Source organism: Cyphomyrmex costatus, unplaced genomic scaffold, assembly GCF_001594065.2.
Source record: "Cyphomyrmex costatus isolate MS0001 unplaced genomic scaffold, Ccosl1.0 scaffold94, whole genome shotgun sequence".
NCBI lineage: Eukaryota > Metazoa > Arthropoda > Insecta > Hymenoptera > Formicidae > Cyphomyrmex > Cyphomyrmex costatus.
Genome location: NW_017280528.1, coordinates 14087 through 28889, shown reverse-complemented (window position 1 = coordinate 28889; position 14803 = coordinate 14087). Strand labels below are relative to the sequence as shown.

At 34.9% G+C, this 14803-nt stretch overlaps 2 protein-coding genes across 2 annotated transcripts; one reads left to right on the top strand and one right to left on the bottom strand.

Moving 5' to 3' along the window:
- The first annotated feature begins 2951 nt into the window (after positions 1–2951).
- Positions 2952–5828, top strand: DCP2 (decapping mRNA 2). Its single transcript, XM_018550151.1, has 5 exons — positions 2952–3002; positions 4056–4703; positions 4786–4963; positions 5057–5327; positions 5556–5828. Exons 1-5 carry the CDS (start codon positions 2959–2961, stop codon positions 5798–5800), a joined length of 1386 nt encoding a protein of 461 aa, XP_018405653.1. The 5' UTR covers positions 2952–2958; the 3' UTR covers positions 5801–5828.
- Positions 5829–11708: 5880 nt separating this feature from the next.
- Positions 11709–13656, bottom strand: Ho (heme oxygenase). Its single transcript, XM_018550152.1, has 3 exons — positions 13387–13656; positions 12533–12731; positions 11709–12288 (listed from the first exon to the last, which is right to left on the bottom strand). The coding sequence occupies exons 1-3, from the start codon at positions 13481–13483 to the stop codon at positions 11829–11831; spliced, it is 756 nt and encodes a 251-aa protein (XP_018405654.1). The 5' UTR covers positions 13484–13656; the 3' UTR covers positions 11709–11828.
- Positions 13657–14803: the final 1147 nt, after the last annotated feature.

Here is a 14803-nt window from a genome sequence, read left to right as displayed (position 1 = left end):
CATGAAGGAAGATATAAGGAGACTCCACTCAGTCTCGCCAGTCTACAAAATATGGAACCATTTTAGGTTTCGAGTTCAGTTTCCGATTCTCGACACTCGCAGCGCTCGTGAATTTAGTAGTGTTTGAGTGCGAGTAAGAGAAATGATCATTTCTCATTCGCACTCATTTATGCGCAACACTACTAAATTCACGAGCGCTGCGAGTGTCGAGAATCGGAAACTGAACTCGAAGCCTAAAATGAGTCCACTTTGATTTTACAGAGTGGAGTCTCCTTTTATCTTACTTCCTGGACTGAACCTTATCGTGCATAAATAGTGACAATTAATATAGAAAGGAGGTCACTTTTCATTTTGTGAAAATTTTCGAGGGACAGGATTAATTACCGTGGGTGTACCAATTCTTTCACGATGTAAACCAGGCCTGTGGCTGAACTAGTGTACACTTTTAGAACTTAAAGTGAGATAGGTATATGTTTGATATTTGTAGAAAGCGAGAAAGAAAGTTCTAGTTCAGTCTAAAGGATCATCTACAATAGGCACGTAATATACGTAACGTAACGTCCGTAACCGTAACCGTAAGAAATCTCCTCCTCCCGTCTACAATGGCAGTCCGTAGCGGTAACGTAACTAACGTAAGGAACTGTACTTGTAAAATACAATTGCGAAGTATTTTAACCTCTTCTATTTAATAAACTTGTTGGAGTTTATATTTTGCATAAATCATGGAGATCGATCAACAATCCAGAAAGGCAGCCTTGATAATCCTTAATTTAGCTACAATTGCATTACAATTGTTACAAAGAAAAAAGAAAAAAAAGCAGAAAAAAAGAAAGCATTTGAAAGAAAGCATTTTGAGCCTTTTGTCTGCTTTGTAGTCTTGACGATTTATCGCATATAAATGAGGACAATTTTCAAATAAATTAAATTTTCATCAGAAAATTCCATTTCGTTCAATATTATTATTACTTATTGCACTTATAATCAATACAATTTAATCTAACCCTCTTTCCGTAATCTCTTTCAACCTAACTTGATCTTTTTCCGTAACCGTAACCAAAAGTTCAAATATTCCAACTTTAAGGGTGCCGTCCCATGGCACGGAAAACGGAATCGGAACACGGAATCGGAAAAGTGAAGTGGTAGGGGTAACCAATCAGCATCGTTCCGTTCCGATTTTAAGTAGCCTGGCTCCCCATGGGGCATATTTTTCGGAAACGGAAATTTTTCGTACTCTGTCGGTCGCTGGCGATCACTAGCAATTAGGTTAAGAAAAACCTGAAACCTACGGATGGAGGAAGAAGAAGAAGGTTTTGAGTACTGAAAAATTTAAGTAGAAAATGTCATGTGTAAGTATTGTAATTATATGTTTGCTAAGTTATTTTATATTAGATTATGGTGATGGCCTTGCATACATTTTTAACCTAACATTATATGTATGTACAATATCCCAAATATCCATAATATTCAATAATATTATTATGTTAATATTATTATTAAGATAACTGTGGAGTACTTTGCGACTTTATTATATTTTTCATTAGAAGTAATCGTGCTGTTATCGCTTTCACCTTTTCCTTCAAAAATCATATAAAAAATATTTAATATATTATGGCTCAAGAATAATAAAACTAGTAATAATAATTAGCAAACATATAATTACAATACTTATACAGATGATATTCTCTACTTTTTCAGTACTCTTAACCTTCTTCTTCCTCTATCCGTAGATTTCAAGTTATTATTCTTAACCTAATTTCTTGTGATCGCTAGCGATCGACAGAGTACGAAAAATTTCCGTTTCCGAAAATTATGCCCCATGGGGAGCCAGGCTACTTAAAATCGGAACGGAACGATGCTGATTGGTTGCCCCTACCATTTCACTTTTCCGATTCCGTGTTCCGATTCCGTTTTCCGTGCCATGGGACGGCACCCTTAGGGTGCTTTAAGCGGGGAGCACAGACTTTTGCATAACGCATAAAGCACGTGCATAAGGAATTTCATTGGTCCATTTTCTTATGCATGAGTCAGTGGACCAATCAAATTCTTTATGTATATGGTTTATGCGTTATGCAAAAGTCTGTGCTCCCCGCTTTAGCCCGGATCCTCATACGGACAACAGTGCTTTGACACCGGACGCTGATTGGTGAAAAACCGGTGGCGAGGGTAAAATTTACCCCCATAACCCGTTTTTCACCAATCAGCGTCCGGTGTCAAAGCACTGTTGTCCGTATGAGGATCCGGGCTTATGCATTTCATGTGCGATAGGTCTTAAGTCTAGTGCAGAAACAGAAAACAGACCAATTGTACATACGGAGAAAAGTGATGGGGATTTCTAGCAACTCTGCTTCCATTCTTTTTCTCCCTATTCTTTGGTGATTTGGTGTGATTAACAGTGATTACTGATTAGTTTAACGTGGAAATCAACTGGTATGTAAGGTAAATAAATTAATAATTTTTGAAGTCAACTTAAACTACCAATATTTTTCGATTTTGTAGGATAATTTTGAACCAAGCATTTACATCGTGTTAACCAAGACGAAATATATCCACGTACGTGCTGCGGCGTTTGGGGTTAAGTCAACGTTAGTATTACTTATTTTAAATATCGTCATTTGCCACGATCACATATTACAGGGCTTGGCACACTTTGCAATTTTCGATCGATTTTCGAATCGGCTCCATCTTCCGCTGTTCGCTTCACCTCACGACGGTCGAGCGGCATTTGGACTGCGCGCGGGTGGTGAAATGAGGCGAACAACGGAAGACGGAGCCTGACACATTATATTTAAAAAAATTTACATTTGACTAGTTTCATTAATTTATTTTTCACGCAAAATTTATAGGTCTGATTCTTATATAGCGTACTTTTTACTACCATTTACATACAATTGTTAGTAATAACAAGGATCTCGAGATTTTCATTGGAATCTGGCTGCCTACAGATTATCGAATAGAATAATGGAACATAAAATTCCATCTGGTATCCTTGACGATCTCAGTAGGTTGGTTTCTATCCATTTTTTTTTATTGACTCCTACCTTTTTAACAAAGGGAGAGATAATATATCAAGTTTGTACTTCATGGCTGCATTCAGCAGAAAAAGCAGTCTTGCGAGTAAAATTCTTGAATATAGTTGGTATATACATACAGATTTATGTTCAATTTCTTCATCTCTAGATAACCTTTATCTAAAACCTCACAGAATACAATGGAGATACAACCTGGATAAAGTTATCCATAAGTTATCAAAAAGTGAAGAAATTGGGCAGTAAGGAACTAAAACAAAACCAATGATATTAAAGAATTTCATAACAGTTACAAAGCTGCTTTTTCTGCTGAACGCAGCCATAGGACGAGTTCAAGACGGCAAAGCGGCTAGCATGAAGGAAGATATAAGGAGACTCCACTCAGTCTCGCCAGTCTACAAGACATGAACTCATTTTAGGTTTCGAGTTCCGTTTCCGATTCTCGACACTCGCAGCGCTCGTGAATTTAGTAGTGCTGCGCATAATGAGTGCGAGTAAGAGAAATGATCATTTCTCTTACTCGCACTCATCAGAATCGGAAGCTGAACTCGAAACCTAAAATGGGTCCACTTTTATTTTACGGAGTGGAGTCTCCTTATATCTTACTTCCTGGCGGCTAGGTACACTTGCCGAGCGATCGAATATGATTGGTTGGATCTATAAGTAATAACCAATTATGTTGAATTGCTCGGTAAGCGTACCTAGCCGCTTTGCCGTCTTGAACTCGCCCATTGACTGCGTTCAGCACAAAAAGCAGCTTTGTAACTTTATAAAATGCTTTAATATCATTGGTCTTGCCCTTACTTCCTTATTACATCTAACTGTATAAGTCAATCATATTCAAGAATTTTACAACAGTTGCAAAGCTGCTTTTTCTGCTGAACGCAGCCATGCTAAATATAATGAGAATAATAATATGTTTTATAGAAAACAATAACATTGTTAAATTGTATGCATTTGCATCGTCTCATTGTGATCATTTTTATTATTTTTATACAGTTTTTTAAATTTTATATTATTATTCTATAGTCGATTCATCATCAATGTACCTGAAGAAGAAAGGAAAGATTTGGTACGAATTTGCTTTCAAGTTGAATTGGCACATTGGTTTTATCTTGACTTCTACTGCACAGAAGAATATCCTAAGCTGAGAACATGTGGCATGAAGGAATTTGCCACTCATATATTTCAACACATACCATTTTTGAAGCCGCATGTACAGCACATTGATGCTGTGCTTGAGCAATGGAGAGAGTACAAACAAAATGTGCCAACGTTTGGAGCGATTGTATTGAATGAAGACATGACTAAGGTGCTTCTGGTACAGAGCTTCTGGGCAAAGAATAGTTGGGGTTTCCCTAAAGGAAAAGTAAATGAAGATGAGGAGCCATTTCATTGTGCTATTCGAGAAGTGTTGGAAGAGACTGGTTTTGATATATCTAATTTGATAGATAAAAATGAGTATATTGAATCTACAATAAATGATCAAACTGTGAGATTATATATTATTTCGGGTGTGCAAAAGGATACAAAGTTTCAACCAAAAACACGGAAAGAAATAAAGAATGTTGAATGGTTTGCTGTAGCGGATTTGCCTAACACGAAAAAAGATATGACCCCTAAAATGAAAATAGGTGTTAGTCCAAAGGCATTTTTTATGGTGGTACCATTTGTCAAGTAATTATTTGCTATTTTATTTTGATAAAATTTATATATTTAATGAAAAATTGTGTTACATGTGTATCACTCTTTTGCTCAGGCGAATAAAGCGGTGGATACAAGAAAAACAGCAACATGAGAGAATCGCCATTGCAACTGTACGGAGACAAAGGCATAAATCGTTAGGAGATGTTGAAACAGTTTCAAAGAGCAAACGACAACAGCACTTTTCTACTACAGCGTCGCTTTTCCACCACTTTCCTAGTTGCCCATCACAAGTAAGCATCATATTATGTTATAATTTTTATGTTATGTATATATATATATATAAAATCTAAATTTTCATATACATTGTCACGCTCCATTTACAGAGCGAAGTTCCTGATTTTAAAGTTAGCCGTCAATCTAACACTTCTCCGGCTCGCAATCGCCGTGATGTAAATGACAATAAGAAAGACGTGTCGAAAACAGCATTCAAACGAAATCTATTTGGAAATCAAGAGGGAGATCAATCGCCTTTCGTTAAACAACTAACAGATAGTCCTGCTCAATCATGCTCGTTTTTAATTGATCCTGCAATTCAGTCGATCAAATATAACGACTTTAGTTACAAAGCACAATCATCTGAAAGAGAAGTAAAAGGTACATTACGTTTGCTTAAAATCTAAATCTTACTTCTAATTAATTTGAGATCTCGTTTAAATCATATCACAAATAACATGTTCAACGAGATATCTAAATTATGTAAATGGTGTTATCTTTTATTGTATAAACATTAATAGTAATGCCCGGTTTGATCGCTATTATTGATATTAATCGTAATTCAATATTATCATGATACTATGGTAGAGAATTAACTTCTTTTTTTAGATTTTCGCAAGAAAAGTCTACCAGAAGGAAATATCAAGTCGATGCTATTCGGAGATGCCGCGCGGAAATTGCAAGATTTTCAAACCATTCCACCGATTTCTTTCGTAAGTCTGGAACAAGACAATTCACCGCTTTTAATAAAGAATTTCGTGGGCAAACAAAATAATCTTACTTTTGATTTTCGCGCGAAGAGTTGGGATAATTTCCGTTTTGATGTCCAGGCAATACTAAAAGTTCTAGAATAGTCATATATGTAAATAATATACCAGAAGGTTTGCGGGTTATCACCGTGTTTTCTTTCTTCATTATTAATGCCAACGTGTCGTGAACGTTATGTTACAAGAATTTTTATTATCTATTTTTTTGCTTATGACGTCATAATTTGAAGTAGTAGTGACGAGTGGACAGAAGTTCTAATTTTAAATTAGTTTTAGTTTGACTGACTCGAAGTACTATCTGTATTGCATTATGTATATATTATATATCTAATATATATGTATAAAAAAAATCATAAAAATGAAAAGTTCAAGCCATGTTCAAAAAAGGATACTCAAAAATTTAAACCTTTTTATCTAATAATAATATATTACCATGAAAAGTAACTGATATATTATTAAATAAAGGTGCCAGTACAAAGTGAACATACATAAAGTATATGCAACTTTCGGTCGATTTTCGATTCGCCTCCGCCCTCCGCTTTCCCCCTCACCTCACCGCCCCACGCACAGATCAAATTGGACCGTGCGTGGTGAAGTAAGGGGCACAGCGGAAGGCGGAGGCGATTCAAAAATCGGCCGAAAGTTGCATACACTTTATGTATGTTTACTTTGTACTGGCACCTTTAATTAATAATATATCAGTTACTTTTCATGGTAATATATTATTATTAGATAAAAAGGTTTAAATTTTTGAGTATCCTTTTTTGAACATGGCTTGAACTTTCATTTTTATGATATGTAAATATTATCGAATCGAGGACGTAAGAATAATACATGACCCTGACGTAATCCTAATACTGGAAAGTAATATATCGATCATTCGTAACATTACGTGTATTTCGCAAACAATTAAAAAAATAAGAAATTCGAATATCTCGAACATATATGATTTGTTATTCAAACACTCGCGTGAAGTACATGCTGAAATATAGAGCGGATGGAACTGTCGCGTTAAGTTGGTTGTGATCGGGATCTTCGTTACGTCTCTACGACGTATATTGCGAGTGTCCGTCCGAATATACGTCCCGAGTGTATCATACACCCAAGAAGACTAGAACCAGGAGAGTAAACTAGCGTGGTGGGGGTAGGTCAAAAAACGTCCGCGGTTATTCATACAATGCGCAGTGGCATTGCACATTATATGAAAGTTTGCACATGCGCGCATCGGTTATAACCAAGAAGTTCTTGTTCTTAACCTTTGTTTTCCCCTCATCCGAGGGCACACTTAAAAAAAAAATCTTCTTAAACTATCTTAAACAGAAGTAAGTTGTAAAAAGAAATTATACTGCACATTAAATGCACATGTCAAACAAGGTTTGTTTGACATGCGCAGTTACGAATTGAAAACGACTATCAGAGCGACAGAGAGGACTAATGAAGTGCAAGAGTGGGGAAAGTTATCCGCCGTCACTTTTTGGCCTACCCCCTCTACCGATATTTGACCGAGTTTACTCTCCTGGTTCTAGTCAAAGACATAGAGAATGGACTGCGCGATCCCGTATCTATGTAGTATCAAAATGTGTCGACGAAAATGAGAGAGAGGGTCCGTGGAAGACGGCCATCTCTATCTTTTTCCATTCCATGGTGTAATGGAAGAGAGAATGAGAGGGAGATGGCCGTCTTCCACGGTCCCTCTCTCTCATTTTTGTTGACCATTTTGACACACGGATCGCGCAGTCCATTCTCTATGTCTTTGGTTCTAGTCTTCTTGCATACACCTATAGTTTACACACAACCGTCTAATCCCGATTCACTTCGAAGTGAAGTGGACACCGGATTCGCTCTACTCCGCTGAGAAAAGAGGATTGAAATCAGTCGAACTAATCCGTTTACATCCAAGAAATTTCACTTCACTTCGAAGTGAATCGGGATTGGACGGCTGGGTGTAAACTAGGTCATAGTTTCGTGCCCTTTTCGCGTTATTCTTTCGTCTCAATAAAGTATCCGTCGCGTACGACTATGCCTAGTTCACACTAGACGCGATGAGCGATGCGCGAGGAGCGATAACCAATAAGAACTCTTCTTTACATCGTCGTGTGAGCTAAAGCAAAGCTTTTATTGGTTATCGCTCATCGTTTATCGTCCATCGCATCCAGTGTGAATTAGGCATAATGCCTAGTTCACACTAGGCGCGATGAGCGATGCGCGGCGAGCAATAACCAATAAGAACTCTGCTTTACATCGTCGTGTGAGCTAAAGCAAAGCTTTTATTGGACATCGCTCATCGTTCATCGCCCATCGCATCCAGTGTGAATTAGGCATAACTCGGAAGTGCCGGACAAAGTGTCGTCGTATTCCGAAAATTAATTCGCGCATAATTATTCATGTTTCCGTGAGTGAATACGTGTTATTGCGTTAAATGTCATAACGGAATGACAGAGAAGAAAACGAGATTTTGGAGACATTGGGCATCGCTGGAGTAACCGAGAGGTCAATAATTTGTTAGCTGTATATAAATATTTTAATATTATTTGTATAGAAATAATGTGTTACCTATTAATTAAAATAATTAACCTTTAGACTGCCGAGATTTGAGATATTAAAACGTCCTTTAAAAGTGGCCAAATTTGTGTCTTGTATCATGTATCAACTATATACAAAGTTCATATCATAGGCCGAGCCGATATATCGGCTTCCCGGCAGTCTTAAGATTAAATAATAATGAATTCGCCGACTGCACTAGTACGCATTGAGTGCAAACTTTTCAGTGCCACACATTCGACCTGTGCGCACTGCAAGGCAGCACCAGAACTAACATAAATATCGTTTTATCTCTGTCATTTGTTGAATGTCAAGAAGAATTGAACAATGTTTCTGTCGAGTATGACCTTTAAAAGAAAAGCAGTCAGACAGTGCATATATGCTGAATTCGCCATAAGAGAAATTATAAATTTGATCAAAATGAATCTTAGGGCCAATTTCACCAACGTCGGTTAAGCTAACCGACGGTTAAAGTGTCAACCGTGATTGGTTCATTCTGGTCAAAGACAAATGCGATTGGATAATTCCATTGGAATTAACCGTCGATTAGCTTAACTGACGTTGGTGAAATTGGCCCTTAGTGTCTAATCGTCTCTTTCACCATATTTATGTAACCATCGGTTAGTTTAACCGATGGTTACATAAATACACTGAAGCCCAGTTTCACAACTCACGGTTAACTCTTAACCAAGGTTCAAATTATCCCTCATCTCTTTCCAATTCTAGAATTAGAAAGAGCTAAACAATAAGTTAAACCTCGGTTAAGAGTTAACTGCGAATTGTAAAACTGAACTTAAATATTTTTAATAATAATTGGTGCTTTGAACTACGTCAAAAATAAATTAACTAAAAAAGGAGCATTAATGCCCATTTCCATCAATGCAGATTAACTTTAATCTCGGTTCAATTTGTTTTTCATCTTTTTCTAATTCTAAAAATTAGAGAAAGATTAATAGTAAGTTAAACCGAGATTAAAGTTAATCTGCATTGATGGAAACAGGCACAAGACGTATTTTTTGAGAACAGGCATTTTTGGCGACTAAATTTATAAAAAAGGAGGTTTAATTGTGCGATTGTATTAAGATTATATGCAAGTATTATTATAATTACCAAGAATTATATGTGCGTTGAATGTAAAAAAATTAATAATTATAATAAATTGTTATTGGTTAATATTCATTTTTTTGTCATATTGGCCCCCATTATGTCCCTTTTGTAGTTTATTTAAATATATTTTTGTGTAAATTTATATACATAATTCTAATTCTGCAAACCGCGCGTCAAAATCTTTCGATTTTGAAACGCAATTATGAGAAAATCAGAACAGTAATATCACTTATTAAATTGACAAGCAATTTAATTATTTGATATTAGTAAGCATTTTTATAAAAATATTAATAATCTGATGTTAACAAGAATTTTAAGTGTGCAAATAATTTATTGCAAATATTATATATTCTTATAAAGGTGCTTATTGGCATACGAAATTATTTAATTACTTGTAATAATTTGCAGAATAAAATATGGACATAAATTTACACAGAAATTTTTAAGTGTAGCTTGGTCGAATTACCGACGAGATACTATTAAAGACCGATATTTTTACGAAAGTTCGCATCCTTATTAATATTTATAAGTGATTAAAAGAGTAAGAGACTAATAATATAATACTAATTTTATGATTTATTAGTTTCGTATACATGTATTGTATAAACATAAGCATTTAAACCTCAATAACACTTGATTTTTATTTAAAATTATAATTTTCATGTTACCGTTCAAATTTAATTATCAATTAAGATGATAACTGTAGCGAAAAAAAATTGCAATTTTGCGGCAATATATAAAAAAATTATAAGTATACATACATATTTATAGAGTATTTACATAATAAAATATCATGATTTTAATAATGCCAAATGTTTATGTTAATAATCGCAAATTTATACTAATAGTCGATAATGACAACGTTCTACAATTACTTTTGAACCCTCCGGGCGCTTTTGGAACGAACGAAAATTTGTTCAGGTTGATGGTCTTTAATATTGGGTTGGGGAAAAAGTTCTTTTACACATATGTACAACAAAAAGACTTCTTTAACTCACCATTTGTTGCGAAATTTCCGTTGCAATTATATTATTCGATAGAGCAAAATTTCAGCTTTAAAAAACCGGATTTTAATTATGAAATAATGATTTTTAACGGAACGATCAAAATCAGAATGCTCCTTTACTTAACTCGTGAATGAGGAACAAAAAATCGTAGGAACATTTTTAAAATTTATTCTGTAGGGAAAATTTCAAGCTTTCACGATAAGTGTCGAAAATTTTTACAAATTTTTTTTGGGCATATAAAAGACTCAAAGTGAAAAGAAAAATTTTCATTTTTTTCAGCTTAGTTTTTTATATGTAAACATTACCAAACTCACAGAAATTCACAAAATATAGTAACCTTTCGAAAGTAAAGTTTAAACTCTTTTTTTTAAATTTAAATTTAATTTTTGACAAAGATATTTTAAAATAAAAGTTCTTTTACATATATGTATAAAAAAGGCTTTTTCCTTAACCCAATAGTATCTCTTCGATAGCAGAATATAGAATATGTTAAAAAGTTGTAATAACGAAAGTGTGAAATACGGCGAAAGAGAGGAGCGGTGGGAGGAGGAGGAGGTCCGGTGGGCCGAAGATGGTGGAGGTGCGAGTGAAAGGTGAGAGAGGATGTTGTAAAGTTTAAATGGCGGTTTAAAAAATTTTGAATGCGGACAGAGGAGGAGAAGGAAACGTTTCTTAATTTTTCATTAAAATCACCACTTTTCGACCACTTGTATCTCCAGAACGGCTTGACTGATTTAAAATTTTTTTTGGCTCAAATTACTTGTGGTAATGCCGCCTTGCAGGACATATAAGTAATGTTCGATTCAAAATTTTTTATATTTTAGTAGTTATGCACCTCCCAAAAATGGACTTTGGTGGCTCGGGATAAGAGACTTGTAATGTCTCTCAGTTTTTGAACATGGCCGGAGACACTACCGCGTCTCCTGATATATACACACACACACATATATATACATACATATATATACATATATACACACATACATATACACTCACACATATATTATTAACGTGATAAATTCGAAGATTCAACTTTGAAGTTGAATCTTCGAGTTTATCACGTTAATGTTGCTATTGGAAAGAAACTGATATTATAGAGGAAGATTTGGTAAAGAGAAAAATATTAAGTTTCTTTTTCGTGGAAGCTGCAGGCAAATTGCAAGTAAGATTTAAAAAGCATTTTTTGTGGATTTAAAATAATAGAAAAAATTTATCAATTTTACCAAATCTTCGTAATTCAATATTTTCGACGTTGTAAACTGTATGAAATGTGATATTCTTAATTATGTTGTACAAATAACAATAATAATCTGTATATATAACTATAGAAAGGCGAAATAGCGAAGTAGTTTTATACATTTCGATTTTGATATAAGCATTTTTTGGCCGAACAGAAGTATATTATACCGTTCTTTTTTTTTAAGTAAATTGACGTTAAATTAGCGTTGAATTAATGTTTATTAACGTATAATGTATTTATAAAGGATATTGAGGACGATGATCAGGATAAAAAGAATCAATAAAACTGGGCCAATAAAATAGAATATTTTTTCAAAAACATGACTGCCCGTCTGCACACTTTTGATTATTTCGTTATTCAATTCAAAAACTATTTTACTTTCTTCGATAAGTTTATTTTTCGTGTCCTCATCCAACGTCTCTGCGATTCTGTTCATTGATTCGCGCAAGTCATGCTTTAACTGAAATATACTGTTCTGCCCAAAGTCTGTGACATTATTACCATCGCTCGACGGTTGCGCTTTAAAAGGCGAAATTTTTAGTATGATCTGCCGTTTTTTGCGTAGAATAATACCGCCGCTGAGAAGACCCATGTAAAGATGGTAGATATAAGCCATTAATAAAGTAGGATCTGTGTCTTCCACTTCTCTCAAGCGCATCAGATATTTGGCAACGCTATCCCTAAAATTTGTAAAACGGACTTCAGGATTAAGTTTTCTTTTGATTAATAATTACTGTTTGTACTATTATACTAATTATACTGTTATACTAATTGTATCAATTATACTATTGTAAAAGACTGATATTTTTTATTACTCATTGTAATATGGTACTCATATCTTTATTAGTTATAATAAAAGTGGAGGAAAATAAAGCGATTTTATTTTAACAACATTATTATATGGTTATTGTATGTAGTTTGTACCTAGGACTGTAGTTTTTCCTCCATCCTTTCCCCAAATAATAATCAAGATCGCGTTCGAAGGCCTCAGTACGTTGAAGCTCACTGAGTGGAAGTAATCCAATTTTGGTGTTCCTTAATCTAATCATTGCACCTTCCAGGTAGCGAAAGACCTCGTAGAAAACCAGAAGTCCATCAGCCCATACAGAATCATCGAGAAATCCTAGTTGTAGAATATTGTAATTATTACATTGCATTGTAACGATCATTGAACCAGATTTTTCATTGTGTGGAATATCAACTTATTGTTATATAGGTTGTATATATTCAATGTGTAGTACTTATTCTTCAGACATTATTAATATACTTGCCAAGTGATAGAAGATTTAAGATGAATATATATAGTCGATTCTTATTTAAGATTATCTAGACCGGTATTCATAGTCGGTTCTTATATTCAAGACCGTCTTAAGTTCAGTCTTGAAGAGTTACGAACCAATCAGAAGGCCGCTTAGCATCTTAAGACATTATTTAAGGCAGTCTTGAAATAAGAACCGACTATGAATACCGGCCAAAATGTCATGAACCATATGAGCATCTTGAGACATTATTTAAGATGGTTTTAAAATAAAGGCAGACTATTAATACATGCCTTAAAAAATTGACATACAATAACCATTGAAAGCACAAACAATGACCGCTATATATAGAACAAATGAAAGAATAACGTATTGTTTATCATGCTTTTATCTTGCTGACAAATCTTTGTCTTTGTTGATAATATGCAATCAAGTTGCAGTTTGTGTTAAGAAATTCAAATAAAACGTCATATATTTACAATATCTCTATAGATCCTCACAGTATTTCGCGATCCTTACCAAATGCCAGTTTCGCGTTCACCAGAGTATCGCTGATTGCGTGTATTCCCCTGGTGGCTTTTGACATTTTCTTGCAAAAGTTCTCCTCCTCCGGCATTTCGGCGGAGCGACAACGGAACGTCGGGAAATGCGTTTATCGTGTGTCGTAAGATGTGCGTACTTAATGCCTTCTCAGATCTCACACCATTACACGGCTGGATTCCCGCGCACTTCCGCGGACTGTCACGTGAAAATCGACGTCGTGAAAACACTGCGCCTGCAACATCGACAACCATTCTCGGTCGCTCCTGCGCACTGACGCAGTCACGTGTCCGCTGCAAAGCCGCCGTCACGAGATGTCGATTTTATCCATCGGCGCGAAACCGTAGTCCCATTCGAGTCACGCAAAAGTCGGACTAATTAAAACGATATCATTATTGTAAATTTTAGTACCAAGACGTACAGATTAGTTTCAATTTCTTTGATTTTTTTATTTTTTATGTTACGAAGTTGGTCAGTTTGCGGTTTTTTAAATGCTTCGTTTATGGGCCTTCTACAATAAGCCATAAGTCATAAATCGGAAGTAAGAAACTAAATATTGACGACTGTGATTGGTCCATTTCTAGCTTATGACTTATGATTTCGGCTTATTGTAGAAGGCCCATAAAGCTGATTCTGCAATGAGTTTGTAGTCGTCAAGTTGGCCAATCAGCGTTAATCGTACAAGTTGGGTATTGATCAACTTTACCGATAAGACTTAAGACTACAGGACTGCGTTCAGGAATCACACCTAGGTAACTCTAGGCTATAGTTTGCGTTACGTATATTATAGAAAAAATGCACCTAAGAGTTATCTAAGCATCATTCCTGAACGCACCCCTGACTACCGATTCATTGTAGAATCAGCATAAAATAGGAGAGATCCAAAAAGTTGCACGATCGAACTGTTCGGACAGTTTGAACAATATGGCTGCGTTCTCAGCGAATTCAATATTTGAATTCGTTGAATGCGCCCAATAAGTAGAGTTCAAGTTCGGATGAAACTGTAACAATTCGTTAATCTATAATAGCTATTCCCCTCCAAGATGCAGTGAGGAAAATTTGAGTAATAATATCATTTCAGACCAGAAATGGGATCTAATTGATTGGATAGTTCAATATCGAAAAAGAACATTTTAAAATATATTCCGAATTTAGCTTCAAAAAGTTACTCTTCACGTAAAAAACATGAATACTTATTTATAAATAATATTTATAATATAAAGCGACGCGGTAGTGGCATAACGTCAAGTACACCTTTTGTAAGGTTTTTTTTACAGGATTGGTTATTATAAAATATTTTCAAGATAAATTATATATTTTCGCATTTTTATATCAAAATTTGAATCTCGTAAAGATTTTATAAAACATGAATAAGTTATTTTTATCATTCGTTATT